Source organism: Misgurnus anguillicaudatus, chromosome 24 (assembly GCF_027580225.2).
Source record: "Misgurnus anguillicaudatus chromosome 24, ASM2758022v2, whole genome shotgun sequence".
Taxonomy (NCBI): Eukaryota; Metazoa; Chordata; class Actinopteri; order Cypriniformes; family Cobitidae; genus Misgurnus; species Misgurnus anguillicaudatus.
Genome location: NC_073360.2, coordinates 45,190,001 through 45,217,543, shown reverse-complemented (window position 1 = coordinate 45,217,543; position 27,543 = coordinate 45,190,001). Strand labels below are relative to the sequence as shown.

Genomic DNA, 27,543 nt, shown 5'->3' with positions numbered 1-27,543 from the left:
GACTGATTCAAGCTGATAGAAGAGCAACTTTGACTGAAATAACCACTCGTTACAACCGAGGTATGCAGCAAAGCATTTGCGAAGCCACAACACGCACAACCTTTAGGTGGATGGGCTACAACAGCAGAAGACCCCAACAGGTACCATCCATCTCCCCTACAAATAGGAAAAAGAGGCTACAATTTGCACGAGCTCACCAAAATTGGACAGTTGAAGACTGAAAAAATGTTGCCTGGTCTGATGAGTCTCGATTTCTGTTGAGACATTCAGATGATAGAGTCAGAATTTGGCGTAAACAGAATGAGAACATGGATCCATTATGCCTTATTACCACTGTGCAGGCTGGTGGTGGTGGTGTAAAGATGTGGGGGATGTTTTCTTGGCACACTTTAGGCCCCTTAGTGCCAATTGGGCATCATTTAAATGCCACGGCCTACCTGAGCATTGTTTCTGACCATGTCCATCCCTTTATGACCACCATGTACGCATCCTCTGATGGCTACTTCCAGCAGGATAATGCACCATGTCACAAAGCTCGAATAATTTCAAATTGGTTTCTTGAACATGACAATGTGTTCACTGCACTAAAATGACCCCCACGGTCACCAGATCTCAACTCAATAGAGCATCTTTGGGATGTGGTGGAACGGGAGCTTCGTGCCCTGAATGTGCATCCCACAAATCTCCATCAACTGCAAGATGCTATCTTATCAACATTTCTAAAGAATGCTTTCAGCACCTTGTTGAATCAATGCCAACCAATGCCTGCACGTGGTCACAGGATCACACACAGCTGGTAATAAAGTCACAGCTGCGGGAATCCCAGACATGTAAAGGTTAAAGGTCAGTGATGAGGTAGACTTGTGTGCGTGTTAAGTTTTAATGGACATCTGCAGAACGTGGACAATAACTTTGTCCTTTAAACCAAGAGCAGTAAATCTTTATAGAAATGTAATGATTTCTCTCTACCCAGCAACACTGGAGAAAACCTCATCACTGTTAAAATAATCCTCAGTTTTACTCTGTTTTTCTGCATTGCACTCCAGCAGAATTGTGGTTTTGTGGTTTGAACCCAGAGCCCATGTATTCACACACACACACACACACACACACACACACACACACACACACACACACACACACACACACACACACACACACACACACACACACACACACATTATGTTGTAACTTTACCGTCTTGTAACAGTGGTCCTCTTTCCATGGCAAATGTAAGTTTCTCCTCACAGACGCAGACTGAAGAGTTTTCTCAACATGCCTTTGGCTCACTCCAGGTGTCTCACTTAATGTTTTGTGTGTGAATTTCAGAAAACCACAGGAGAAACAAGCTCGACGTTTATTTTCCACCGGCGTCTGAATGAAACCAGCTAATAGATTTGAACAGAACACATTGAAACTTCTCTCTGTGGTTTTCCATTCTGTTCTGTGATTCATGCACTGTAACATTGAATAAATGTGTTATTTCTCTTAATGCAAAAAAAAAAACATGGTTAGTATAGTACAACCATGGTTTTGCTAATAATTAATACACCAAAAAACATGGCTCCAATCTTTTACAACAAAAAACATGGTTAATTTTCTTAAGGGTAAACTTGAAACTATATCATATTTTGAAGCAATCTGACAGGCACAGTGTTGTGGTTGTTAAAGGTGCATCCCAGTATCACGAAATTATGTACCTCACGTAAATTTGTAAGTCTTTTTTGTGACACTGACACGTTTTTCCGCCTTTTTGCGTGTCACGTATTTTTGTTTACGTGTCATTGTCAAAGAATTGGTTACTCAACTAGTTCTATTTTCTTACCATTGTCACTTCAGTTTAGGGTTAGATTTACATAAAATGACATCCTTACCCAAACCCAACTCTAACCCTAATGCCAGGCGACAATGGTTTAAAAATCATAAATTATAAAAAATATATCAAATAAAAGAAAAAAGGTATAAACCAATACTTAAAGTGATATCCTAAAGCAAACACCAAATCTAACCATAAACCAAAGTGTCAATGGGACAAAAATAAAACAAATAGAACAAAACAGTTGAGTAACAAATATGTGACATTGACACGTAAACAGAAAAACGTGCCAGTGTCACGGAAAAGACTCACAAATTTATGTGACTATAGGTATGTAATTTTGTGATACAGGGTTGAAAGGTGATATAGTAACGATTGTTTCCTCCTTCTTATGTAAGCCTGCATGCAAACCCTTACGAAAATTAACCATGGTTTTACTACAGTTAAAACCAAAAAACATGGTTACTACACTTTTACCACAATAAAACCATGGTTAATCTTCGTAAGGGAAAGGGCGTGGAAACAAACCAATCTCAACACAACACCAACTGTGACGTTACAGTTAGATGTACGCTCCCAAACTTAAATGAAGTACAACGTTGTTGTTACAATGCTTAAAACAAAGTTGTGACTGCTGAGTTAGCGCTACATGCTATATGCTAGTTAATGCTATATGTTATCGTTTAGGCTGAAGTTTTACTATTGACATTACAGTTACATTTTGCAGGTCCATACTGAAAAAAACCCAAACTTACCATTAAGAAACGTCCATTAACAATCTCCAAACAATTGATTATTTTTCAAAATCTGTATCTTCATCTGATACAGACTCAAACATAAAATCTGTTTACACAAACACAGAGCTACTGAAGGAGAAACAGCCAATCGGAGCAGAGCTCAACATTATTACTCATGACCCTTTACAAATAAGGTAATAATAGACCATTTCATTATAAAGACAAATCCTAGGTTTGTAAATGGACATGAAAATCCTTCATCAGAGACCAATTTAACAGATTATTAAAATGCATTCTTTGGCACCTTTAAAGTACACATGACTCAATGTGTGTGTGATTTTTGTTTTAACACAATTGAAAAACAGCATATCAAAATGTTACTTTGATTGTTTGTAATTTAGTAGCGACTTTATTTATATCAGGACACATAAAGTATCAAACAGACAGACAGCGCCATCTTCTGTCCACATGAGTAACTGTCTGCAGTATAATGTTTCTGTGATACAGTTCTCACACAAGGACATATACTTTAAAAAATCTTTTTTCTGTCTGTTTTCTGAACAGATTGTTTAAACCTGAATATCAAGAGAGCTGATGGAAAGTTTTCATAATAAATAAAACATCAACATGCACTCTAAAAATGTCTTGAGTTATTTTTAAATCATGTTTGGTAAATATTGGAAAGAACACACCGAAGAGTTAAAATTGATCCAGTGCTGGGTTGTTTTAACCAAACTGCTGGGTTATTTTATCCGATAGTTGCAAAACAACAACCCAACATTGGATCATTTTTGACCCAACATTGTGTTCTGTCCAATATTGATCCATTATTGGTTAAAAATAATCCAGACATTTTAAAAGTGTGTGTGTTCTTGTGACTGTGTGTGTTTGTGTAATAATAATGTGAGCTAAATGTATAACCTGATTACAGTAATACAGCACACATGATTCTCAAAGACCTGGAAATGTTTTTTACAAAAGGCATGAATTCTTTGAAGCGGTGGATGAATAAATAAACAGTGACACCATAAAAGCTATAAGAATCTCTCACGCATGTGTTAGTCTTTAGTGTTTCGACCTGAAACCCACTTCATCTGATATTATAAAATGTGACAGGCTGAGGGTCCAGGACAGAGACAAGAAACACGAGAACGTTTATTCACTTAATATAAAAAATAAACTAAATTAAATTAACAAAATCCAAGGACACATGTTATATTTTTAAATGTGTGCAGTCGTATGGGCTCATGCACTGCAATAAAAATGACTTTCTTAATTTAAAAATCTGCCAGTTGGGTAAGCTAACTTTTGTTTAAGGGTTCAATTTTTCTTACCCGATTTTTAAACGAGTTTTTTGCATGTATCAAGCACAAATTCACTTAAATTTATGTTTTTTTTGTCTAAAAACTAGACTTATTTTCTAAGGTCATTTTGCTCATAAAGAAAATGCATCTTAATTTAAGATATGCATTCTAGATATTTGTACTGAAAACAAAACAAAAATACTAGAATTGCAAATATTGAAATATTTTGCAGTGTAAGCAATAAACTATATTTTGGGTATTCAGGTTAAAACAGGAGTGAGACGTCTTGAGTATGTGACAGGTCATGATGTTCAGTTCTTCATCTGAGTAACTCTGTGTTCAACTCCTACAATCTGTTGATCATCATAACAATCTCACCTTTTCTCAACAAAATGAACACATAATAATCTGTGTGTGTGTTTACCTCTACACAATGATTTGTAAAAAGACCACACTGCTTCACATCATTCTGAGCAATGAAAGTTGATTTTCTCCTTGAAGTGTTTATGTGTTTGAGATGCCCTGACAATGCAGGTCAATTCTTATGAACTCACATTTAAATATTCATCCCAAAATTAGATTTTATGGATTTTAACTGTTTCATGGGAAAGTGCCGCACTTAAATTGTATAAAAAGCATTACATTTGCACCTAAAAAAAATTATTTTATTGTGAGAATTACTTTAATAGGTAAAGAAAATAAATACATTTGCAGTAGTAAGAGTTCATATCTATTTTGTAATCTACACTGAAAAAATGATTCTTTCAATTTAATAAATTTTTTAAGTTAAGTGGTCGCAATCAATTTATTTAAGCTACGTTTAAACAAAAAATTAGAAAAACAAAACAAAAAAACTTATGTTTAAATGTAGCTTAAATAAATTGATTGCAACCACTTACCTTAAAAAATTGAGTAAATTGAATGAATAATTTTATTCAGTGTGACACAAAACATTAGCTTATGTTAAAGGTTTAACTCACACACAATGTACACCATGTGTGATAAAATAATAATAATTAATATTCTAAAGTATGTCATAAGATCCCTGTGCTTTGTTTTGTGTGTAAACCAATAGTTGTGAGTGTACTACCTGACCCAGAATTACAGAAAATTGACCATATAAAGTATGTGTACAGTACTCAACCAATCAGACTGCATCATATCACCCACAATGTCACTGAAGCCAATCACAATATTAAACTTGAAATGTCTTGAAGAAGAACTGTTTTATAAAACCTGCTGTCATTTCTGAGTAGTTCAGCTCATTTCTAGTGTTCAGTGGGTGGAGAGTTTCTCGCTGTACGTCCCGCCTTAAACTAAACTCAATACAAAACTTTCAATCATAAAATCTAATTCTGACATAGTGCTTCATCACTGATCATCATTACTGGAGTGATACCTCAAACTGTCTCATCTCTCCTGAATGCATTACGTCTGTGAGGTTAAGAGTGAGACTGTATGAGATGCAGAGAGAGTGAGGTGCAGTGAACAATAAGAGAGAGAGAGAGAGAGTCATGGCTGCGGACAAAAGTGACCAGCAGTATGAACACACTTTGGTAAGTGTTTCTTCTCTTTTTTTCAGTGTTTTATAAAAATCTGAAATAATTCAGGGTAAAATATCACCCTGACAAATGTTCTTTCATTTAACCAAAGAAAATATTTGAAAACCAGATAACTGCAATTAAAAAAAAAATCACAACATGTTTATTATTACGTTATCAGGTTTTTAATGTGTTATATTGTCCTAATTACATTTATTTATTTTTTTATTTATCTTAGTTATAAAGGCTTAAATCAAAACTGCAGCTTGATTGATATTAATTGGAATGCACAATCAAAAAATGATTAATTCTGTTTTTGGAACCAAACTCTTAATTTTATCACAAAATATTAAAAAAGCAAAATAAGGATAATTAAAATATTTGTCTTAATAATAATAGAAGAAACTTATACGGCAAAAAAATAAATCTTTGGCCAAAAATATGTTTTAAATATAGGCTAAATACATTTACATTTTGTAGAAAGTAAAGCTTAATTAAATATATTTTTGAATTTGAAAATTAATAATTCAATTTTCAAAATAATAAAAAAATAAATATTGTAACATACACAGTTTTCTTCCAATGCAACGTGAATATATATGCTTTAAATTATAATTATGTTTAATTTCACATTTTATTTTTTTATTTCAATTATTGATTTCAATCTTTGTCATGATCTTACTCAGTCAATTTTAAAGATATCAAGATTATATTTTCACAAAAATAATATTGACATTATATAGGATGAGTTTATGTAGTAAATTATGTAAAAAAAACTTGGGTTTTCACAGACAGGGTCACATATGTTTTATTAAAACCAGTCTGATTATATAATATTCTAACTCTTTTAAGCTTTATTATGGCATTAACTAGTACTCCAATTTTAAGCTTTCAATCATTAAAAAACGAATCTGAAAAGTGATGATTTTTGGTAACGTTGGGAGTAATGTTCAGACCTCAGTCAGTTACAATTTACATTTCACAATTTTTTTCCATAATATAAAATTACATTTTAATCTCTTTATTAAGCTTGATTGGATATCTATTTTTATTACAACCTTATTAAAATGTCCTCACAAAAGCCTTTGTTTGACTTCATGCGGCGCTGCAAGAACCGAGAGGCGGATGACGTCAAAGTTTCGCGAGAGTGATTTGAAAGCAGACTGCTCCGCAGGATTTCTCGACTCGCTCTCGCGGAACTTTGACGTCATGAAAGTGTTTGTTCCTCTTAAATAGCAAAAGCATTAGACTAGCTGTATCTGCTCCAAATAAATACAATTAATTAAAAATGCAAAATAAATAAATAAATAAACACACTGCTACTCCGCCCACTTTCGGCTTCAGACACGTCATGACGTATAATAGTTCTGCGCTTCTGCAGCTTCACCAGGCTGCTGCCACCTGGTGGTGGTTGGTGAGAATTATTACCCACTCACGCATGCGCAGAATGCACGAGTCTACTCTCAAATGTAAAAAACAAACTTTTGTCATGTCTTGAAAATGTGGTTTGTACTGCTTTCCATATTTAAATTTAATTATAAATATTAAAAACATTACTGTTAAATATAAGTTTTTTTTAACACAGGTGTATAACATCAGCACAGATGTGAAGAATTGTGTGTGGTGTTGTTTAGTTATATCCATAACTTAGTAGTTTTGTGAAAGTATGATAAAGTGTTTATATGATTATGAATCTTTGTGTGTATCAGGAAGAGTCAGTCCCACTGCGAGAGAACGCGCGTCATCGACGCTACACATCTGAACGCGGCGCGTTGCCCAAAGACGAAGATGAGAAGGGACGAGGGGTCAAGCGTCCAAGTGAGTCATCAAATCCACAACAAATCAAGAGGGATCAAAGTGAGATTTTTGGGTGTTTTTCTTAAATGTATCTGTTTTATGTTGCATTAGTCAAAAACATTATAAAGCAGACTGCACTGTTGATGTATTGTGAAGTGAAATGTATGTTTTTTTAACCCTATAAAGTATTCCAGGTGTGCAGTGGTGCATTATGGGTAACACCTGTTCTGTGTGTTTAGGGTGGGCAGCATGCTGTCAGCGATTGTTCCTGTCATGGATCGGAGCAGAATGGATCTTTCTCATATTATTGGGAATTTTTCTTGCACTCCTAAGTTTTTTCATGGATATCTTCATCTTCCTCTTCACAGATGGTGAGTGTGCAAAATATTATTCATTAATGTTTTGTATTCCTTCAATTTTCTTTATACTGAGGTTCTCTCTCTCTCTCTCTCCAGCACACAGGTTTCTCTATCATGCTTCGGATAGTAATGTGATGTTGCAGTATTTGTCGTGGGTCGTATTTCCTTTACTTCTCATGCTTTTTGCAGCAGGATTCACACAGTTGTTTGCACCTCAAGCTGCTGGTGAGACACACATCACACAGTCCTAAACCTAACCTAAACCTGAAGACACAAATCTTTATTCTCTTTTCATCTCAATTTAAGGGTCTGGTATTCCTGAAATTAAGACGATCTTAAGAGGTGTGATGTTAAAAGAATATCTCACATTTAAAACATTAATGACCAAAGTTATCAGTCTGGTCTGTGTCCTGGGAAGTGAATTGCCTGTGGGCAAAGAGGTAAACACACACACGCATACACATTTAGTAATGTACAGTAAGTCATCTTGTACATACAATAACTGGATAAATGTTTGTTTGTTTCTCTCTTGAAGGGTCCGTTCGTGCACTTCGGTGCTATATGTGCTGCTGTTGTTTGTAAATTCATGTCTTTCTTCAGTGATATTTATAAGGTAAATCAAACACATTACCGCACATTATTGAGAAATGTTTCACAAGTGTTGATTATTTTTCTGTAAAATACACACTTAAGCTATCAAATGTCTTAAAATAATCACCAGAGCAATGTCTGTGGCAACCGTCCTTTGAATGATTTACTACTATCTTGGGTGTGCATTATTTTCGAAAGATTTAAGGGTCTGTCATCAATTATTCCTTACATTATGTATGGTGTGTGTTTGTTAAACAGAACGAGGCCCGAAACCTGGAGATGCTCACCGCTGGTTGTGCGGTCGGGATCGGATGCTGCTTCGCTGCTCCTCTTGGAGGTGTGTGTGTGTTGACAACATATAACCTAATAGATATGTTTGTCAGATGCTTTAAAGGTGCAGTGTGTAGATCTAGTGGTTGTGAATTGCAACCAACGGCTCAGTCCACAGCTCAACCCTTCCTTTTAAAACACATAGAGAAGCTACGGTACCCACCACGGGACAAACATGTTATTGTCTGAGACAACGTAGTGAAAAACACTTCTACTGTAGAAACATGACGCGACTTCCATGTAAGGGGATCCACGATGTATGGAGATAAAAACGTCTCATTCTAAGTTAATAAAAACAATACAGTTGATTATGTAAGGTCTTTATACACCACTGATAATATAGTTATGTAGATTATATTGCACTTTTAATCACACTGCACCTTTAATCTGAATGGACATACAGTATGATTATACATTCTGGATTCATTTATGAAACAATTGTTTGAGATGTGTTGTGTGTTTCAGGTGTGTTGTTCAGCGTTGAGGTCACCTCAATGTTTTTTGTGGTAAGAAACTACTGGCGAGGGATGATGTCTGCAACGTTCGGTATCCTTATCTTCAGACTGCTGGTGGTGTGGAAGAAAGAAGAAGGTTTGGATTCATCAAATAAGTTACATTTAGGGCTGTCACGATTATGAAAATTGGCTGACGGTTAATTGTCTAATAAATTGTGACGATTATGACGATTGATTGCTTGTTTTAGGGCTTTGACAATTTTTTTCTTTTTTTATGAAATAATTTTCACATATTGTTGTGAATATAATTATAAATCTATAATTATTTTATAAATTATAATTATGTAATTAAATTAAATTTTTTGCAAGGTTTACCTGGCAGTAAATATTAATACACATAACACATATTTAAAAGTAATCTGATACAGTCTCGTTTATACAGGCGCTGCAGCTCCCCCTTGTGTTTTTTAGAGAGATGTGCAATCATTGCGGTGAACTGAAATCATCGCTATGAGGTCAAACAATCGCCATGAAATGATTATTTAATCATTGTGACTGCCCTAATTACATTACAGTGATTTTTACCATAGTTATGAAGTGTACTCAAGTTAACTGATTTAAACACTTTAATATATTTGTCACTGCATCTCTGTCTCTCTCTCTCTCAGAGACTATCATGGCTCTTTTTCCAACAACCTTCAGGCTTGATCATCCATTTGACCTGCAGGAGCTTCCAGTCTTCATTGCTATGGGGTGAGTTTATCGGTCTCAGAATCAGCATTAAGATTTCACATTAAATTCACAAATGAATGTGTAGATACCATAGGGCAGTACGACTACTATTCTTCGGGGCCAGATTTTAAAAGTCTAAATATGATGCGGGCCAAACTTTTACCCCTATTTTTACCTTTTATAATTTTTTTACTTTTACCTTTTAGGCCTATGCACATTATTATTATATGTGTTATAACGTATGTTGTTTTTGTTACTTTTTGTACTAGGTCATATATTAAAAAACATGCATTTTCAAAAAAGATTCTTGTATCCAGTATTTTGCCTTTACTGAAACAATTGCAGTTTAACATTGCAAGAGCCAAATGATAATAGTTCAACTATGAACATTGCACAATTTTTTTATTTATTTATAATGGTTTAACTTTCATAAATTGTTATATTTCAAGTATTCACAACATATGGTCAGTCTTCTCCTAATGACTAAAACTGCACTTCATGTTTTCTTTTTAATATTTTAAAGATATATAGGCCAAACTGTCTTTCCATTGTACAATACATTCGGACACAACTGGCTGAGTTCGCCCCCTAGTGGCAGTTGTAATGAAACTTCAGTTTAATTATAAATCCGTGTCAACATGGAGAGAAGCTCATTCCAGCGCAAGAGCCTTTAATCTACCAATATATTTATACTTAAAATGTACTTTTCAGGAATCAATCGTTTTTTAAGGATTCAAGTGTTACTGATAAAGCTAAACAAAAAATAATTTTCACATTGCACACATTGTTTTGATTAAAACACACTGAAATACATCACTTCCGGCCGGGATGTCACATGCGTTATAGTCACACAGATAAATTTTTTATGCATTCAAAGCTCAAATTGAATCAGAAAATAATGCACCCACTGATGGTTGACACCCTCGCAGCCCCTTTCCGACTCTCCTTTCGATTTATTGGCCGTCATTTGTCGTGTACAGTAGAAAGTTGGCTTTAAAGTCACCAAGCATTTCAATGGTCCTGTTGTGTAAGAAATTGTGTTTTAAAGTACAGCAGTCCTATGTTGTCTCTTTAATCAATGTCTTTTACTGCATTCATTTAAAGGAGAAGTGAAACATTTCAGCTCAGAAAATATCTAATTCAAGTGAACACACACACACAACTTTAACAACAGATGTCTCTCTTTCTCTCTGCAGAATAGTTTGTGGGTTTGGTGGAGCTCTCTTTGTCTATTTGAATGGACAGATTACTCGATTTGTGAAGAAACAGAAAGCGATGAACAACTTCCTTATATCAAAGTTAGTGTTGTTAGTCCTGTATGTGTGTATTTGTTTCATGTCATGCCAACATAAGGGAAATGTTGTAAGGGGAAATCTTCTTTTGGGGCGTACACACCAATTCAACGATTTGAACAAGTAGAACAAAGTCAATGCAAAGGTGCAAATAGATGTAAACTTGTGCGGGGGTAATGCAAATGGCCGAATTGGGCAGCATGAATTGGGCGGCACGATTGTTGTGAAAACACATAGGCTTTTCACCTCAGACGTGGCGTTGCGCAAGATGAAAATATTCAACTGAAGCAGAAAAAATTTGCATGACAGAAAAAGTAAATCCTGCGAGTAAGCTAGATTGAAGAACATGATGCTTTGTGTTTGGTGTGTATGCAGCATAAAATGCATTTATTTTAACGTTCACATTAAAGCTGCTATCTTTAAAAAAAATCAGACATTGAGCAACTACATGTCTCTTTTCAACAGTCTCTTTATTTTACCCTAAAGTGTTATGGGGTGTACACACAAAACGTGAATTCAAGGATTTGCACGAGTAGATTTCATACATAGTCAATGCAAAGACGCTAATAGATGCAAACTAGCACGGGGCGATGGGAATAAAGGCCTCGTTATACTTCAGCACAGGTTGTATGGTGTAGCCTCGATGCCATAGATGCACATCAGCCTACACACAGCCTATGCATAGCCTACGCATAGCCTACGCACAGCCTATGCTCAGCTTACGCACAGCCTACACAACAGCCTATGCTCAGCCTACGCATAGCCTACGCTCAGCCTACGCATAGCCTACGCACAGCCTATGGAACAGCCTGTGCATAGCCTACGCACAGCCTACGCAACAGCCTATGCTCAGCCTACACATAGCCTACGCACAGCCTACACAACAGCCTACGCTCAGCCTACGCATAGCCTACGCACAGCCTACGCAACAGCCTATGCTCAGCCTACGCAACAGCCTATGCTCAGCCTATGCACAGCCTATGGAACAGCCAATGCTCAGCCTATGCATAGCATACGCACAGCCTACGCAACAGCCTATGCTCAGCCTATGCATAGCCTACGCACAGCCTACGCACAGCCTACGCAACAGCCTATGCAACAGCCTATGCTCAGCCTACGCACAGCCTACGCAACAGCCTATGATCAGCCTACGCACAGCCTATGGAACAGCCAATGCTCAGCCTATGCATAGCGTACGCACAGCCTACGCAACAGCCTATGCTCAGCCTATGCATAGCCTACGCACAGCCTACGCAACAGCCTATGCAACAGCCTATGCTCAGCCTACGCACAGCCTACGTAACAGCCTATGATCAGCCTACGCACAGCCTATGGAACAGCCAATGCTCAGCCTATGCATAGCCTACGCAACAGCCTATGCAACAGCCTATGCTCAGCCTACGCATAGCCTACAGCGTAAAACCATGCACAACTATAAAGCCTGCTTAACGTAAATTGTGAAAAACGCGCACTATTCACCTCAAACGTGTCTTCATGCAAATTGAAAAATTTCAACTCAAGCAAAATATTTGCATGACACAAAGATAAATCCTACGAGTAATCTAGAGAGGGGAATGCGATGTTTCACATTTGGTGTGTACGCAACATAAGTTTGACATCATTTGACTTGTAAACATAAGTACATATAGTAAAATGTGCTGAATGTTTTAAACAGAGATAGAAAATATAGATTGTTAAAGTTACAGCTTGCAAAATGAATGATCATTATAATTTGAAGATTTGGTATGTTGGGCTTCAATGATAAATAATGCAATGATTATAATGAGCTCTATATGAGATGATATGTTTTTATTTACACAGATAGGTAGATAAACATGTGAATGTGTGTTTGTATGTCTCTTTGTGTATAGCTGTTTCGTTTACTCTGGTCTGGTGTCAGTGTTTATATCAACACTTACGTTCCCTCCGGGCTTTGGACAATTCATGGCTGGACAGGTAACACACACACTTAATAAAACACACACACATTAAATCACTTATTTAATCGTTTCATCTTATCTGTGACATCATTTCCTCATAGCTTACACAAAAGGACTCCTTGATTTCATTTTTTGACAATCGCACCTGGTCAAGAGATGGGATTGTAGAAGACTTTGATCAAGACGATCATTTATTTGCCTGGAAACATCCACAGGCCAATGTCTTTGTAGTCCTGTCTGTGTTTGTCTTCATGAAGGTAAACACACACACACACATACACAAACGCACACACACACACACACACACACTCACTGAACATGTTTATTGTGTGTGTTTGTGTCTGTATTGTTGTGTAGTTCTGGATGTCAGCTCTCTCCATAACACTTCCTATACCATGCGGTTCATTTGTACCCGTGTTTGTTATTGGTAAGTGTGTGTTGTTGTCTCATGAGATCAGTAACCATTACACGTATCATCTGATGTGTTGAAGTGTGTGTTTGTGTTTATGTGTCAGGTGCTGCATTCGGACGTTTGGTTGGTGAAGGTATGGCCACTTTATTTCCGGATGGCATTGAAACAGATGAAGTGTATCACCCCGTCGTCCCTGGAGCTTACGCTGTCGTGGGTGAGAAACGCACAAACATTCAGAAAGTAAATTCACACTTTCTGTAAGAAGATCAGATGTGTATGATGAGTTCACATATTCACATGCACACAAGCATTCATCAGTTTTATGTTGATAAGCATTGAGTTGATTTGTCTGTTGTGTTTGTTTGTAGCCGCAGCGGCGTTGACGGCAGGAATCACTCATACGATCTCCACCGCGGTCATCATGATTGAGTTAACAGGACAGATCAGATACGGTCTGCCCATCCTCGCCGCTGTCATTATCTCCAACATCATCGCACAGAATCTTCAGCCGTCCATCTACGACTCCATCATCCGCATTAAAAAACTGCCGTACCTGCCTGAGATGGGCTGGGGTCACCAAGAGTGAGACTCAAAACATTTCATGTATTAATCCATCACTGTCATAAAAGATGTTTCATTTGTAACTTTTGCTCTCTCTAGCAAGTATAATATCCATGTGGAGGACTTCATGGTGAGAGATGTTCAATATATCAGTCTGAAGTCCACCTACAAAGATCTGCTCAAGATCCTCCGCATGACAAAACTCAAGAAGCTGCCGCTGGTGAAGTCTGCAGGTACACACACAAATGCACACACACACTCATGCACGCACACTAAAATGATGCTGACATATTTGCCCTGCTACCAGTCAGGCGCTTTATTGTTTTTAAGAACTTTGTCAATCCATGTTTTCCTCTTATTTTAGAGTCGATGATCTTGTTGGGATCTGTTGAGCGTGCTCAGTTATGTTCGCTCATAAAGCAGCGTGTGCAGGAGCTGCGAGAGCGTGTCGAGGGACGGTATGAAGTTCACTTCCAGGTCAGGCACACAACATCAATCTTCACATTACAACACAACGTTTGTTGTTAAAGAGCCTGCAGTGTAACACTGTGTTGTGTGTGTGTGTTGTAGAGGTCTACAGATGAATCCTCTGCTGCTTCTGCTGATGCTGTTTCTCCTAAATCAGCACTGAGGAGATCATCTGACACTGAGGAAACAACAGATACGCCAACAAGTAAACACACAAACACGTGTTGTTCATTCTTTATTTATTTTATCAATACTGAAAGCAGTGCACAGGTTGTACTATGGTAAACATGGTATTATAAGTGTGTGAGTTTTCTCTTTCAGAGTCCAGCAGCATCTTGAAGAATCTGTTGTTTGGTGATGCTCAGGCGGTCATGATAGAGGTCATCATTTAAATCATCTACACACATACTGTATGTTTAACTTTATTAATGACGTCATCTCAGATCAGTGAAGCATCTGCATGACATTACATATAAAGACAAACATGTCGACTTTTATTGAGTAAAGAGAATTGATTGAAGTATGCACTGATATCTGATATTTATTTGTATTAAAATATCAGCCAATGAATGAGTATCTTTTAATTCATGTGGATTAGGGCTGCATAATGATTAATGGCAACTAATCATTTGCATAATAAAAGTTTTTGTTTACATAATATATGTGTTTGTATTGTGTATAGTAATTCTGTAAAAATAAATACACACACATGCATGAATATGTTTAAAAAAAATAAAAAGTGTATATACATTTTCACATTTATATATGATTTATATTATATATAAATAATACATACTTAATACTAAAATATATTTTTTGCTTAAAGTTATACATGCATGTGTGTGTATTTATATATACATAACTATTATACAAACACATATGATGTAAACAAAAACTTTTATAATGCAACGATTAGTTGTGATTAATCGTTATGCAGCCCTAGTTTGTATTTGTGTGTGTTGTGATATTTACTCTTTTCTCTCTCCAGGATGACGGGGATGTAGATGGTGAAAGGATACTTCGAGAGGTAAGAAATATAAAACACACACAGATGCATTTACTTCAGTAATTCAAGATTGATTTGTTATTTTAGGCAGTTGGAGGCATGCACGTCTGTAATGATAAAATCGTAATAAGGGTTACAGGTTTAACATAACACATAATGACAAGGGAGAGACAGTGCAGAAACAGATCAGAAATAAATTAGCATGATTAAGATCTCACATATACTCATATTTGTAATTTTAATGCCTACCATAATAACAGAAAGTACACATTTACATTAATTTTCTATCTGGGCCTTAGATTAAGTATAGAGATGTTTCAATGCAGCATCTTAAAACATCCATTATATGTACCCAAAATGGTTCAATATGACTTTATTCCCATATAAAGTTCAAAAATCCAGATTGCATTTTCAACATAAATGATAATTTATTAGTTTTTTTCATATAAATCTGTTTCTATCCTCACACACAAATTTCTGGACATTTCTACATTTTCATTATCGTTTGTTTGTTAAATCATCTAAACTGCTGCTGATGCTGTAACTGAGAGTAATATATGATTAACTGTGAATACAGATTAAGGAGTGGGAGGAGCAACAGCTTGACGAGCAGGTGAACTTCAATAACTGTAAGATTGACCCCGCCCCCTTCCAGCTGGTGGAGAGAACCTCACTACACAAGGTGTGTGTGTTGTTTAGTTCATTTATCAGTTAATGTATTAGTAAATGAGTTTAGCGTTCTTAATGTAAGATGATTAATTTCATGTGTTTGAATATCTCTGACAGACACACACCATGTTCTCTGTGCTGAGTCTGAATCACGCATACGTCACCAGTATCGGACGACTTATTGGGGTTGTTTCACTGAGAGAGGTCAGAAAGCACCAAGAAAACATAAGAATAAAATTAATTAGATTTTTGTTAATTTGATGTGTTAAATGTATTTTTGCTAATTTGTATATGTGAGGGACTTTTATTTGTTAACCTCAGGGTCTTTCTTTATCCTGGCTACATGTGTTCAAGAGTTTACTCTGGGTTATTATGATTAATAATTATTATTATAAATAGTATAATTAATAATTTACTGTATCTAAAATAAGACAGACAGGAGATCAATTTATTGACATTTAGACTTTTATTACATTTACATGTCGCTTACATTAGGCATTAAGCAGACACTTTCATGTAGAGATTTAAAAAGAGAGGAAGGAAAGCGTGAAGATTTATCATTACGTGCATATTCTTTATTTGTGTAGAAAAAAAATAAGTAGGCAATAATAATGTATAATATCCTTTATATAATATTATATAATATAGAAAATATTATAATATATTAATGTAAATGTTATATATCAACATTATTATATACATTATAATTATAGAATAGTATTTTATTATAGCGTATGTAATGATTGCGTATGCTTGCTTTTTTTGTTGTTCTTAAATTTTTGTACATTTAGAAGAAATTTTGATTTGAAGGTTTTTGTTGAATCATGATTTGTTTGTGAAAACGTACGCACATCTCATGCACAAATTCATTTTTACGCATGCTTTGTGAATGAGACCCATTGTGCTTAAACTTTCAATAAACAATTATAATAATTAATGTCTTTAATGAACACATCAACATTCACAATGATACAAAAAGTGCACTTTGTAAATACCCTTGCTGTTCTTACCTGGATGACTCACAACTCTTTTGATGTTTTGTGATAGTTGTTCATGAGTCTCTAGTTTTATGTAAACCATTAAACTGCCCATTGATCTGTCAGCTTCCAGCACATTCTTTGCTTTTCTAGCATCTTCATATTTGAACCTTTTCCAATGACTGTATAATGTTGAGGACAAATGATTGACTCATACATACACATCTATTACAAAACAAAAACGGGGAAGTTGTATACTTATTTTTTTCCACAGCACTGTAAATGTTTAATAGGATGTGTTGAATAAAGACATGATAGATTATAATTGTTTGCAAGTTTAGTATTGTGTTCGTGTATACATAGAAAGTATGTGTGTTAGGGCCAAGAGGGTCTAGTGTATATTAAAGGCATTAATACAATTATGTGGGGGAAAACTAGGTTTGAAAAAACTGTTTTGGGGGCGCCAAAACTAATCTTGCATACCCCTCAGCAAATGCCTGAGGTGTACTGTGTGTGTTTTATTATTCATATTTGTATTATTTGCCTCTCATTTGTGTTGTAGATGCGTAAAGCGATCGAAGGCTCATTAACAGACGAGGGCTTGAAGTTGCGTCCTGTGCTGATCAGTTTTCAGGATTATGGGACGGGCGCTAACAACTTCATTACAGAGAAAACTAAAGTCCAAAAACTGCTGGATCCTGACGTCAACCTGACACAGCAACCAAACACCTCAGATCAGTGATGTCACTCACACATGAGAATATGAGGTCTTAAAGCTCCACCCCTTTTTTTTGTTTTATTCTGAGGGGAGGAATAAAAAGTTGAGATTGATATCCTGAGTTTAAATCCACTTGTGTGTTAAAGTATACTTGAGCCGTCTCTCACAGAGAATACAGTACTTTTTTTTCTTTTTCAGAATTACTTCAGAAGGTTTTGGTAGTTGTTTATGTAAGGAAAAAATTGATGACGGGACTTTAAATTATTCAAAAAATAATAGGTGGTAAAGCAATGCGTAAGAGAATGCGCTTACATCGCGAGTGTGCATTATTTTTGAATATTTCAAAGGACAATTATTCCTCTTATACCACGATTACCACAAAATCGATATGGTGGTAATTTAAAGACATTTGACACGTCAGGTGTGCGTATTACAGAAAAATAATTAACACCCATGAAACATTTCTCAACCAATCAGAATAAAGCATTCAACAGGCCCGTAGCATAAGTACAATGTGGTCAATGTGTGACAGTGATTTGATATAATTCGAAATATTCATCTTTGGAAACTTGCACACACTAAGATTAATTTTAAACCCACCCCATGCAGCAAAAATTTTTATTTTCTAATATAATTTTAAATATATTTAAAAATATTCCAAAAGTACAAAAAAATGAAATAAATTTTTAAATATATATTTTGAAGAAATTTATTTTTCACCAATATATTTTTTGGCAATTCCTTAATGTATTTTAAGAATAAATATATTTTAACGAATTTATTTTAACATCCCATTGACAGAAAAACTTTCTGTAAACATAACATTAAATTTAAACTGCTCGACTGCAAAAATAAACTTATATTTTATACATACGCATACATTTTTTACAAACTTTTATATTTTGTCAATGAAAAATATATTTTTGTCATATTGAAAAAATAGAAATGTATTTGTTGCCCCTGAAATACATTTTGAAATATATTCATACATGAAAGTTAAAAACTTAATATATTTACAAATTCAAAAATATATTTAATTAAGCTTTAGCCTACTTTCTACAAAATGTATTTAGCATATATTTAAAATATATTTTTGGCCAGAGAAATTTATTTTTTTGCTGTATGGGACACAATAGCATTCCTCTTATTCAAATATAAACATGTTGATGTGGATGTAAAACTCTTTAATAACCACTAATGTTTTAGATGTTGAGAAATCGAAACATTGATGTTTCCTGTCCACGGTTTTTATTGAAGTTCATTTTCATGACTTTCTCTTTAGTGAATAAGCAAAAAGAAACTCTTTACAGTAATGTAGTTTCATATCCTTTTAGGGTTTTTTGTTTTACGTCACTGTAAAAATTAAAGTAAAAACAACCTGAATTGTTGACATAACTTATAAAATCAAGTAGAAATTGTTTAACTTAATTTTGTAGTTAAAGTAACATACAAATTAATGTTGATTTGACAAAAATGCTGCATATTTTTACAATGTGTGTACTTCTTTTGATTTGGTGCTAACAAACCTCAGACTGAAGGGGGCGATAGAGTTTCCCTCAAATGCCATTAAACCAGATGTGTTTGTCTTATTTCAGCTATTTTATATGATTGGTTAAAACATTAAATAAGCAATAATGTGTGCATTTGCCGAATAGTCAGTTTATACTGCCATTTTATTTTAAAACGTAAAACAAGATTTTTGTGACTTTTTGTAAAATGCTGTAATGTCTCAATGAAGTACATACACAACTGAACGATAAACTTCATCTCTTTATTCTGTTGATTTAACAAAAATCTAAATATGATTATAATAAAACCTAAATGCAGGTTATATGGACATCAAACCAAACCATTTGTGGAGATAGAGAGATAATGGATTCACAATAACAATTGATTAATCATTAATGAATGATAATAATATACACTACAGTATTTTATGACAACAATGTGTGTACTGTAAACCGTGTGTGTGTGTGTGATGAGGGTGGCTGATGTTTTTCTAAAAATACTACACACAAAATAAATAAATTCTTTGAAAATAAGAAGGCCATGACATTCACATAACCATCATCTCAACACTGTGACACACACACAGGTTTATACTTCACTAGAGGTCAGAGTGTGATGTCAGAGGTCAAAGTTCAGAGAGATCAAAGCTTCAAATCATCAGAAATCTTAACTTTGTGTTTATTGATTGACTGCAGTGTTACACTTGAGATGTTATTCATGACATTAAAGCCATAAAAACACAATTCAGATCAATGAAATCAACGGATGTAATCTCTTAAAGATCTGCTAGGATTAATCTTTGTGCTGATTTATAGTATTCTTAATGAATAAAAATCTAGGCTGATATTTGTCTTCTCTGTAGTTTCTGACTGGATTGATATTTGTGCTTTTTCTTGTGCAGTGATTAATAATTTCCCTTTTTCACAATTGAAATGGTGATGATTGTTCTGTTTTGATGAAGTGACGTCAGTCAGTGTCTTCTCAGAAATTTCTAGAACAGGTTTCTTTATGAGGTTATGATAATCATTAACCATCTGTCACAGGTTATTAGAGGAACTCAACATCAACAACTCAAGATGTTTGTGGTTGAAAAGAGCAGGACACACACACACACAAACACAATTGAATTAGGTGGTTAAGACTTTTACTATCATTGTGGGGACATTGGGATCCCACAATGTATACATTCAAAGTATTCAAACACTAACAAAAATTTAAAGAATATAATAATAATTGATTATTTATAAAACACACACACACATCTGAGCACAAACTGAGTCTCTCTAGTACATGCAAGTTTAGACCAAAAACTTTACTTAGCTCTGCCAAAATATCTACAGTATTTATAAAACATCTACTAGTTTGCATGAATGTGTTTGTAGATTGAAATGACATAAGTGAATTCCACCACAAGATGGAGACTATTATTACTTCTTTTATTTGTTAAATATTTTGAGATGTGTTTGTTTGAGATCATGAGATCCAGACATGCAGTGACTCAGATCAGACAGAAGAGGGCGTCACTGCTGCTCAACACACATTTACAGTAACACAGTCTTTACTCTTTAAAATAACTTAAACAACTTGGTTTTGCAAGTCAATTCAACCTACTATTTAAGTTTGGCTTGTGAAAAGTTGACATAACTTATAAAATCAAGTTTTTTAATTTACTTTTTTAATGTCGATTTGACAAATGCTGCATATTTTTACAGTGTTCTGAAGGATTACAAAAAACTGTAATATAAGATCATTTCACCTGCTTTGATGTCTTTTAAAAGTTATATTTCCTACAACTATTCTTTCTGCAGATCAGTGTAGTGGCAAATAAACGTTATTCATTTAACTCGTTTAACAGTTCATAGGCTAATAAACTTTAATGAAGGTTTAGTTTTATTCTGATTCATTAGTCTTTATCTTATCGTCTTATTTTATCTGCTTATATTCTTTATTCAGGTGTGCCTTTGTGTTTCTGAGAAAGATTACACACACAATAATAAAACTTTTAATACTGACTTTTACATAATAATAAAACTTTAAGACTTTTAAAACTTTTCTGAATTTTACTCCCTGATTTTTCACGACACATTCTGGCCAACATTAACTTTATAAAGTGCATAGCCTAAACATATAATATAAAGGGATAGTTCACCCAAAAATATAAATTGTTTCATCATTTTCTCACTCTCATGTTATTACAAACCTCTATACATTTATTTGTTCTAATAAACACAAATTAAGATATTTTGAGAAATGTTTGTAACAAAATTGTTAATGAACCTCATTCACTTCCATAGTATTCTTTTTCCTACTATGGAAGTCAATGGGGCCTCTGATCAGTTTGGTTACAAACATTCCACAAATACCTTTGTTTTCATCAAACTATCTTTAAGTATTTAAACAATTCTTTATTAGAATACAATTCTGAACGTCTCACTAACAGCACATTTAGATTTGTTTCGTATTTTTTTACAGTCCTATTAATCATTTATCAACTCACACTTACATATAATCTTATAAACTAATCCATAAAGCCTTAAATGTGCCGCTGTTTGTTCAAAGCGCACCGCGTTCCGTGCGTGTGCGCGCGAAGTGGGCGGAGATTTGATAAGGAGAGTTGGCGGAGACTGGATAAGTAAAGTGGGCGGAGACTGTATACGTAGAGTGGGCGGAGCCTCTGGATAAGTACAGTAGGCGGAGACTGTAAGTCTGTAAGACTGTAACAAACTTCTTTCACACACGATCTCTGTGACAGAGTTTCATAACGCGAGAGTCGCGCTTCTTCACGCGCACTGCCACGCTCGCGTGTTTCAGTGTGTGTGTGTGTGGGGGGAAGTTTGTGTATTTTTTGTATTTTTGTCTGTGTTTGTGTGCGAGAGAAAGTGTTACAGTCATGGCTGTGGAGGGATCAGATCAGCGCGCTCTGCAGTATGAACAAACTTTGGTGAGTGTTTCTGCTCTTTTTGTGTTTTTATAGAGTCACGCGAGTGCTCGTGTCACACAACACACACACACAGGTGTTATCAGATTTAAAGTGATTGTGTATCTATGGTTATAAGGGTCTGTTTGCTGTCTGTCTGAGTGTTTCTCATGAGTTGTGATGATGGTTAAAGATGAAGATGAGACCTGTACAACGTGTCTGATCTCAGTTACCCGTGAGAGTAAAACTTTTACTCGATTTGACTGAAGTTTTTGCGTATAGTTTAAATATAAAGTGCAAACTCATTAAAGTGTTAAAGTCACTCTCACGTTACTAGAAAGCTCTCATTGTTTTCCTTGTAGAAATGAATAAGAATGACGTACCTGTATGGGCGGGGTTTTACACACACACACACCTGTGGTCCTGTGAAGTCACATTTGTCTGTCACCAAACACAATTCATGTATTCATGACATTATTTAGCAGAAGAGATCTAACAACAAACCAAACAGGACAAAACATTTTTGTTTTATTGATTCACAATAATGAATGATTAATTATTTATTAATAATAATAATAATATACAGTAATGTATTTCAGGACAACAATGTGTGTATAGGCTACTGTAAACCGTATGTAACACATTGTTATTATGTCAAAAAGAAGATAAAGATTCTTATCAGTTGTTATGCAACACTGCTGAATCAGCACACACAGACACACACACACACACACACACACACATGCGTTTACACTTTTACTTTCCTCTCATTCATGTCTTATTATTGTCTCATCTCTGTTGTGTTTATATTTGCTGCGCTATCTAAGTTAAAAGCTTTTAAGCGTATCACTTAAATTGTAACATTTTAGTCTCCACTTCTGCTGTAGTGCATTGTGGGTATGGAGAGATTAAATGAGAACAGGAACTGTAGTTTTACATCACACCCTTTTTGCTTTATCACAGAGTTTGGCCCAGTTTTGGGCATAAAAATGAGCGTGCATGTGCGTTTTAAAAGAGATTTACATCATTTGTCTTATCAGGGCTGTCATTTGATGTCTGGCTGGAAAACGCAATAATGGGATCAATACATTGTGTTTGTGTGTGTGTGTGTGTGTGTGTGTGTGTGTGTGTGTGTGTGTGTGTGTGTGTGTGTGTGTGTGTGTGTGTGTTGTTGAAATAGATAAGTGTGTCCCCTGAGCTTTTAAACGTGTCATAATGGAGTTATTGATTAGTTTTGTTCATGTAAAGTGTGTAATGGGTCATTTAGGTAATAAATAACATGTATGTGTGTGCAGGAATGTCCTGTCGGTCATATTGCCTTTTTTCTCACACACACGCAGTTTGTTGTTGTTATTGTTCATGTTTGACTGACAGCTGTCAATCAATAGAAAGTCACATTGTTAATCAGTTTAGACTCTAGTGTACATGAACTGGATAATTTGACTAGTATTTTTCTCTTTTCTTACTGTAACTGTACCGCTCATGACTCTTAAACAGATACCTTTAATGTTACATGAGACTGGTGTGACAGAAATCTCTGTTGAGGTGAAAGAGTAAACCCGGTTAGTATCCGTTTGAGAAATAGCAGATTGATGTGATGTGATCTTTAACGTGTAGCAAACTGCAGGCACATCAGTGACAATTAAAATAAGAAATGTAACAAATACAAGCTTCACATTTCTCTGTCTCACACCTAAATCACTTGAATCCATTGAAGGTGTATTTACTGTAAACATCTGTCTGTTTGTGTTTAAGACCTGAAGGACGAGTTAAAATCATCTTCTGGTTTAATGAACCAGAATAATTTCTCACTTTTAATGTATTGAGGGATGAAAACACTCTTAGAAGAACAGATCAACACAATCATTGTTAGTTTAAGGAGAACACACTAATAGAGTTGTCCCAGAATACACACATCTCTGTGTTGTTATTGGAACAACGCATTTTATGTTACCTTTGACCCTTTCCCCGTCAGCGTTTTTTTAAGTTGCCTGCCAGCATTTTTTGTGATTTTCACCAAAAATTCACAACATTTTTCACATTTTTTTATAAATATATAAACCAACTATAAATCAAATTAAAGAACCGACCTATGAAATAAACAAACAAACAAAACGGAAAAAATCGTTTCATCCTATCTTCATTTGTTCTCTTTTTATCAACTCTCAAATATGGGCAAAAAGCTGAAATAATTGCATTTTGTAAAGCGATGATCAAAACATACACAGTTTTTATTATTTGTGTAAGAGCACCACCTGGTGGATAATAGCAGAAATATGGATTTGCATAAAAACACGTCAAGGAAGTGCAAGGAAAGCGGTTTCTCTTAAATTAAAGAAATAACTCCACAATGGTGGGGAAAGCGTTTACACAACTTGTTTTATTTTAACACAAAATGACAAAATGTGTTAAATAGCCCAAAATGTTTAAAAATTAACACATCCTTTCTTAGAATGCACAAGGCAAGCACGCACACGCACGCACACACGCGCACACACATGCACACACACACTCAGAGTCTCACTAAACACCTGCAGATCGCCCCATGGCAGTAATTTCTCGCTGTTTTAGAGCACTAGAGTTTATAACACCCCCTGTGTTGTGTGTTAGTGTGTTTTATGTGTGTGTGTTATTTGTGGGGTTTTTCTGGACTGTATCCAGTGCTGCTCCATCAATCTTTACATGCTTCTGCTGGGCCTGTGGGTCAATGGTAGTGGTTACCATGGATACGGGTCATTTTCTTAAAGATCTTTTATAGAGAAAGTACTATACTCTCTCTCTCTCTCTCTCTCCGCAAAAATTTCTTTCTTAGTATTTTTGTCTTGTTTTCAGTACAAATATCTAAAAATTCCTAAATTAAGATGCATTTTCTGTTTAAGCAAAATGACCTTAGAATATAAGTCTGGCTTTTAGACAAAAAATATAAAAAATTAAGTGAATTTGTGCTAAAAAAAAAAATGCCAATGGGGTAAAAAAAAAATGAGTTTTTTTTCTTAAACACTTAATCTATGACAAATAAAAAAATATTTCTTAAGCCATTGGCAATTTTTATTTTGCTTGTTTTAAGCACAAATTCACTTAAATTTTTATATTTTTTGTCTAAAAAATTTTGCTTAGAAAATGCATCTTAATTTAAAAATATTTATATATTTGTACTAAGGGTGTCACGATTTTGATTTCAAAAACATCGAACCTCGAATTAAAAAATGGAATCGTCAATGCTGCCACGCCCCCATGTCACGTCCGGTCAGCTTGCCAAGTGGGAAAAAAACACGTGTTGAATGCTGCGAGTCAACCTCCTCTAACTTAGCTAGCGACAGCCGGTTAAAAGATAGCATGGAAGATGCAGGAGACACCACGCGAGCTGCTCTTTACATGAGAAACAAAAAACAGCATCCGCCTTCAGCTGAACTCAATCAGAAAAGAGAGAGCAGCATCTTTGACAGGACCGGTCGTTGCTCTGAAATGAGATCTGTTTATGTTTCACAAAAAATTATTTCAGTTGCTTAAGAGTTATGAAAACAGCATTTAAACATGACTTATTGGGGTATAGTCTCACAATCTCGTCTGACGGTAATAAAACAGAGTTTTTAAGGTGCAAAGTACTGACAGGAATGTTCATCTGAAAGTTTTGTTTTATCAGGTATGTGCGTGTACCATATTTTTACACTGGCAGCACAACTTACATGGCAGGGCATCTCCGGGTTCAAGGTCAGATATTATGTTTTATAAAAGTCTAGTCTAAAAATGGCATAGCATTTTATTTTTGTGCTTTTAAAAAAAGGTAAAAATCGAATTGTGACCTTAGAATCGAAAATGTAATCGAATCGAGGATTTGGAGAACCGTGACACCCCTAATTTATACTGAAACTAGACAAAAATACTAAGTAAGAAAGTCTTTTTTTGCAGTTCTCTCTCTCTCTCTCTCTCTCTCTCTCTCTCTCACTCTCTCTCTCTCTCTCTCTCTCTCTCTCTCTCTCTGTTTACTGAGTTTTTTAGTAAATGATTGATGTTTATTTTTTGTGTTTTTCTCAATGCATTTCAGCAGTAATTCAAACAAAACTGTGTGCTTGTGTCTGTTAATGTCTAACTGTGCTTAGGTGAAAGAAATTGTGATGATCTGTGTTTCTGAATGAATGATGACACACACACACACACACACACACACACACACACACACACACACACACACACACACACACACACACACACACACACACACTCATGTGTGATGCAGAAATCTGATGGAGTATTCAGCGGTCAGTGGTCTAAATTGAAAATTCTGAATTAAAAATCTGGGCTGAAATCAAAAATTCTGCACTTGGCAGAAAACAAAAACCAAAATTATGATTTTTTTGGTATAATTGCATTATTTTTAATTTTATTAATTTTATGATTCTGATTTGCAAAAACTACAAACCAATATAATAATCAATCAATCCGTTTTTTGAAAAGTAACACTTAAAAATTTAACAAAAATAAAAACAGCACTACACTGTAAAAAAAATCCGTAGAAATTACAGTGTTACTTGTAGCTGGTTGCTGGTAACTTACCGTAGATTTAAATTTGTTATTTACTGGCAAGTAATATTTTTAATATTAACAAGTTTTATCTTTACAGAATAAAACTATACAATAACAGTCTCATGCAAAGCATTCTGGGAACCAGAAATCAACCTTTTTCTGTTTTTTTTTTTCAGATTTTGTTTCCCAGAATGCTTTGTCTTTACAGAGTAAAACTAAAATAACAGCATCAAGCAAAGACTATAAATGTTTAATGTTCATTTAACTTTGAACAAAATGTTGCCATAAATAATATAAATTTAAATCTATGGTAAGTTACCAGCAACCAGCTGCAAGTAACACTGTCATTTCTACGGAATATTTTAACCGAGTAAATATACTTTATTTTATTTTATGCAACAATCAAATTTAAAAGCTTTTTATTTAAATGATGTAGCGTTCTGAAACCTGTTGTATATATATAAAACATTTTCATCCTATCTTTATTTGTTCTTTTTTATCACCTCTCAAATATGGGTAGATTTCTTAAAAAATAGCAAATTTTGAGCAAAAAGCTGAGATCATTCAATTTTTATAAAGGAACTTTTGTTCGAGATCAGATTCAGAGCGATCGTCAAAACATACACAGAGTTTTTACAGTTTTTTGGATCAGTGGATGGTTTTGTGCAGTGGTCACCACCCCTGTTCCTGGAAATCGACTTTTCTGCAGAGTTCACCTCCAACCCCAATCAAACACACCTCAACCTGATAATCAAGCTTTTCATGGATACCCAAAAATTTGAGGCAGATGCTGAAGCACGGTTTGATTTAAAGTAGGCAGGAGTGCAGGGCTGCGTTCGAAAGCTTAGGCAGCTAAGCGATTCTGTTTTAAATTTTATTTTGTGCTTT

The 27,543-nt window shown here is 34.9% G+C and overlaps 2 protein-coding genes across 2 annotated transcripts in view; both read left to right on the top strand.

Moving 5' to 3' along the window:
• The first annotated feature begins 5,226 nt into the window (after window positions 1–5,226).
• On the top strand, window positions 5,227–19,647 carry LOC129438745 (chloride channel protein 2). The gene is made up of 23 exons (XM_055197627.2): window positions 5,227–5,413; window positions 7,108–7,255; window positions 7,435–7,566; window positions 7,651–7,779; window positions 7,861–7,994; window positions 8,090–8,167; window positions 8,404–8,482; window positions 8,941–9,066; window positions 9,599–9,683; window positions 10,859–10,960; window positions 12,826–12,910; window positions 12,996–13,151; window positions 13,252–13,321; window positions 13,410–13,520; window positions 13,675–13,888; window positions 13,967–14,100; window positions 14,232–14,344; window positions 14,438–14,540; window positions 14,657–14,715; window positions 15,324–15,362; window positions 15,919–16,023; window positions 16,128–16,214; window positions 17,550–19,647. The coding sequence occupies exons 1-23, from the start codon at window positions 5,372–5,374 to the stop codon at window positions 17,727–17,729; spliced, it is 2,511 nt and encodes an 836-aa protein (XP_055053602.2). The 5' UTR covers window positions 5,227–5,371; the 3' UTR covers window positions 17,730–19,647.
• Window positions 19,648–21,909: 2,262 nt separating this feature from the next.
• The window catches only part of LOC141361672 (chloride channel protein 2-like), a 56,539-nt gene continuing 50,905 nt past the window's right edge, over window positions 21,910–27,543 (top strand). Inside the window, exon 1 of the mRNA XM_073863303.1 lies at window positions 21,910–22,155. Within this exon, the coding sequence (XP_073719404.1) occupies window positions 22,105–22,155 (51 nt within the window). The 5' untranslated portion in view covers window positions 21,910–22,104. The remainder of the gene's footprint in view (window positions 22,156–27,543) is intronic.

Bases quoted from the DNA above. Each gene is read 5' to 3' on its own strand.
- LOC129438745 (XM_055197627.2), top strand. From the start codon at position 5,372: ATGGCTGCGGACAAAAGTGACCAGCAGTATGAACACACTTTG. The intron at 7,256-7,434 runs GTGAGATTTTTG...CTGTGTGTTTAG, and splicing joins ACAAATCAAGAGGGATCAAA to GGTGGGCAGCATGCTGTCAG. The intron at 14,101-14,231 runs GTACACACACAA...CTCTTATTTTAG, and splicing joins GCCGCTGGTGAAGTCTGCAG to AGTCGATGATCTTGTTGGGA.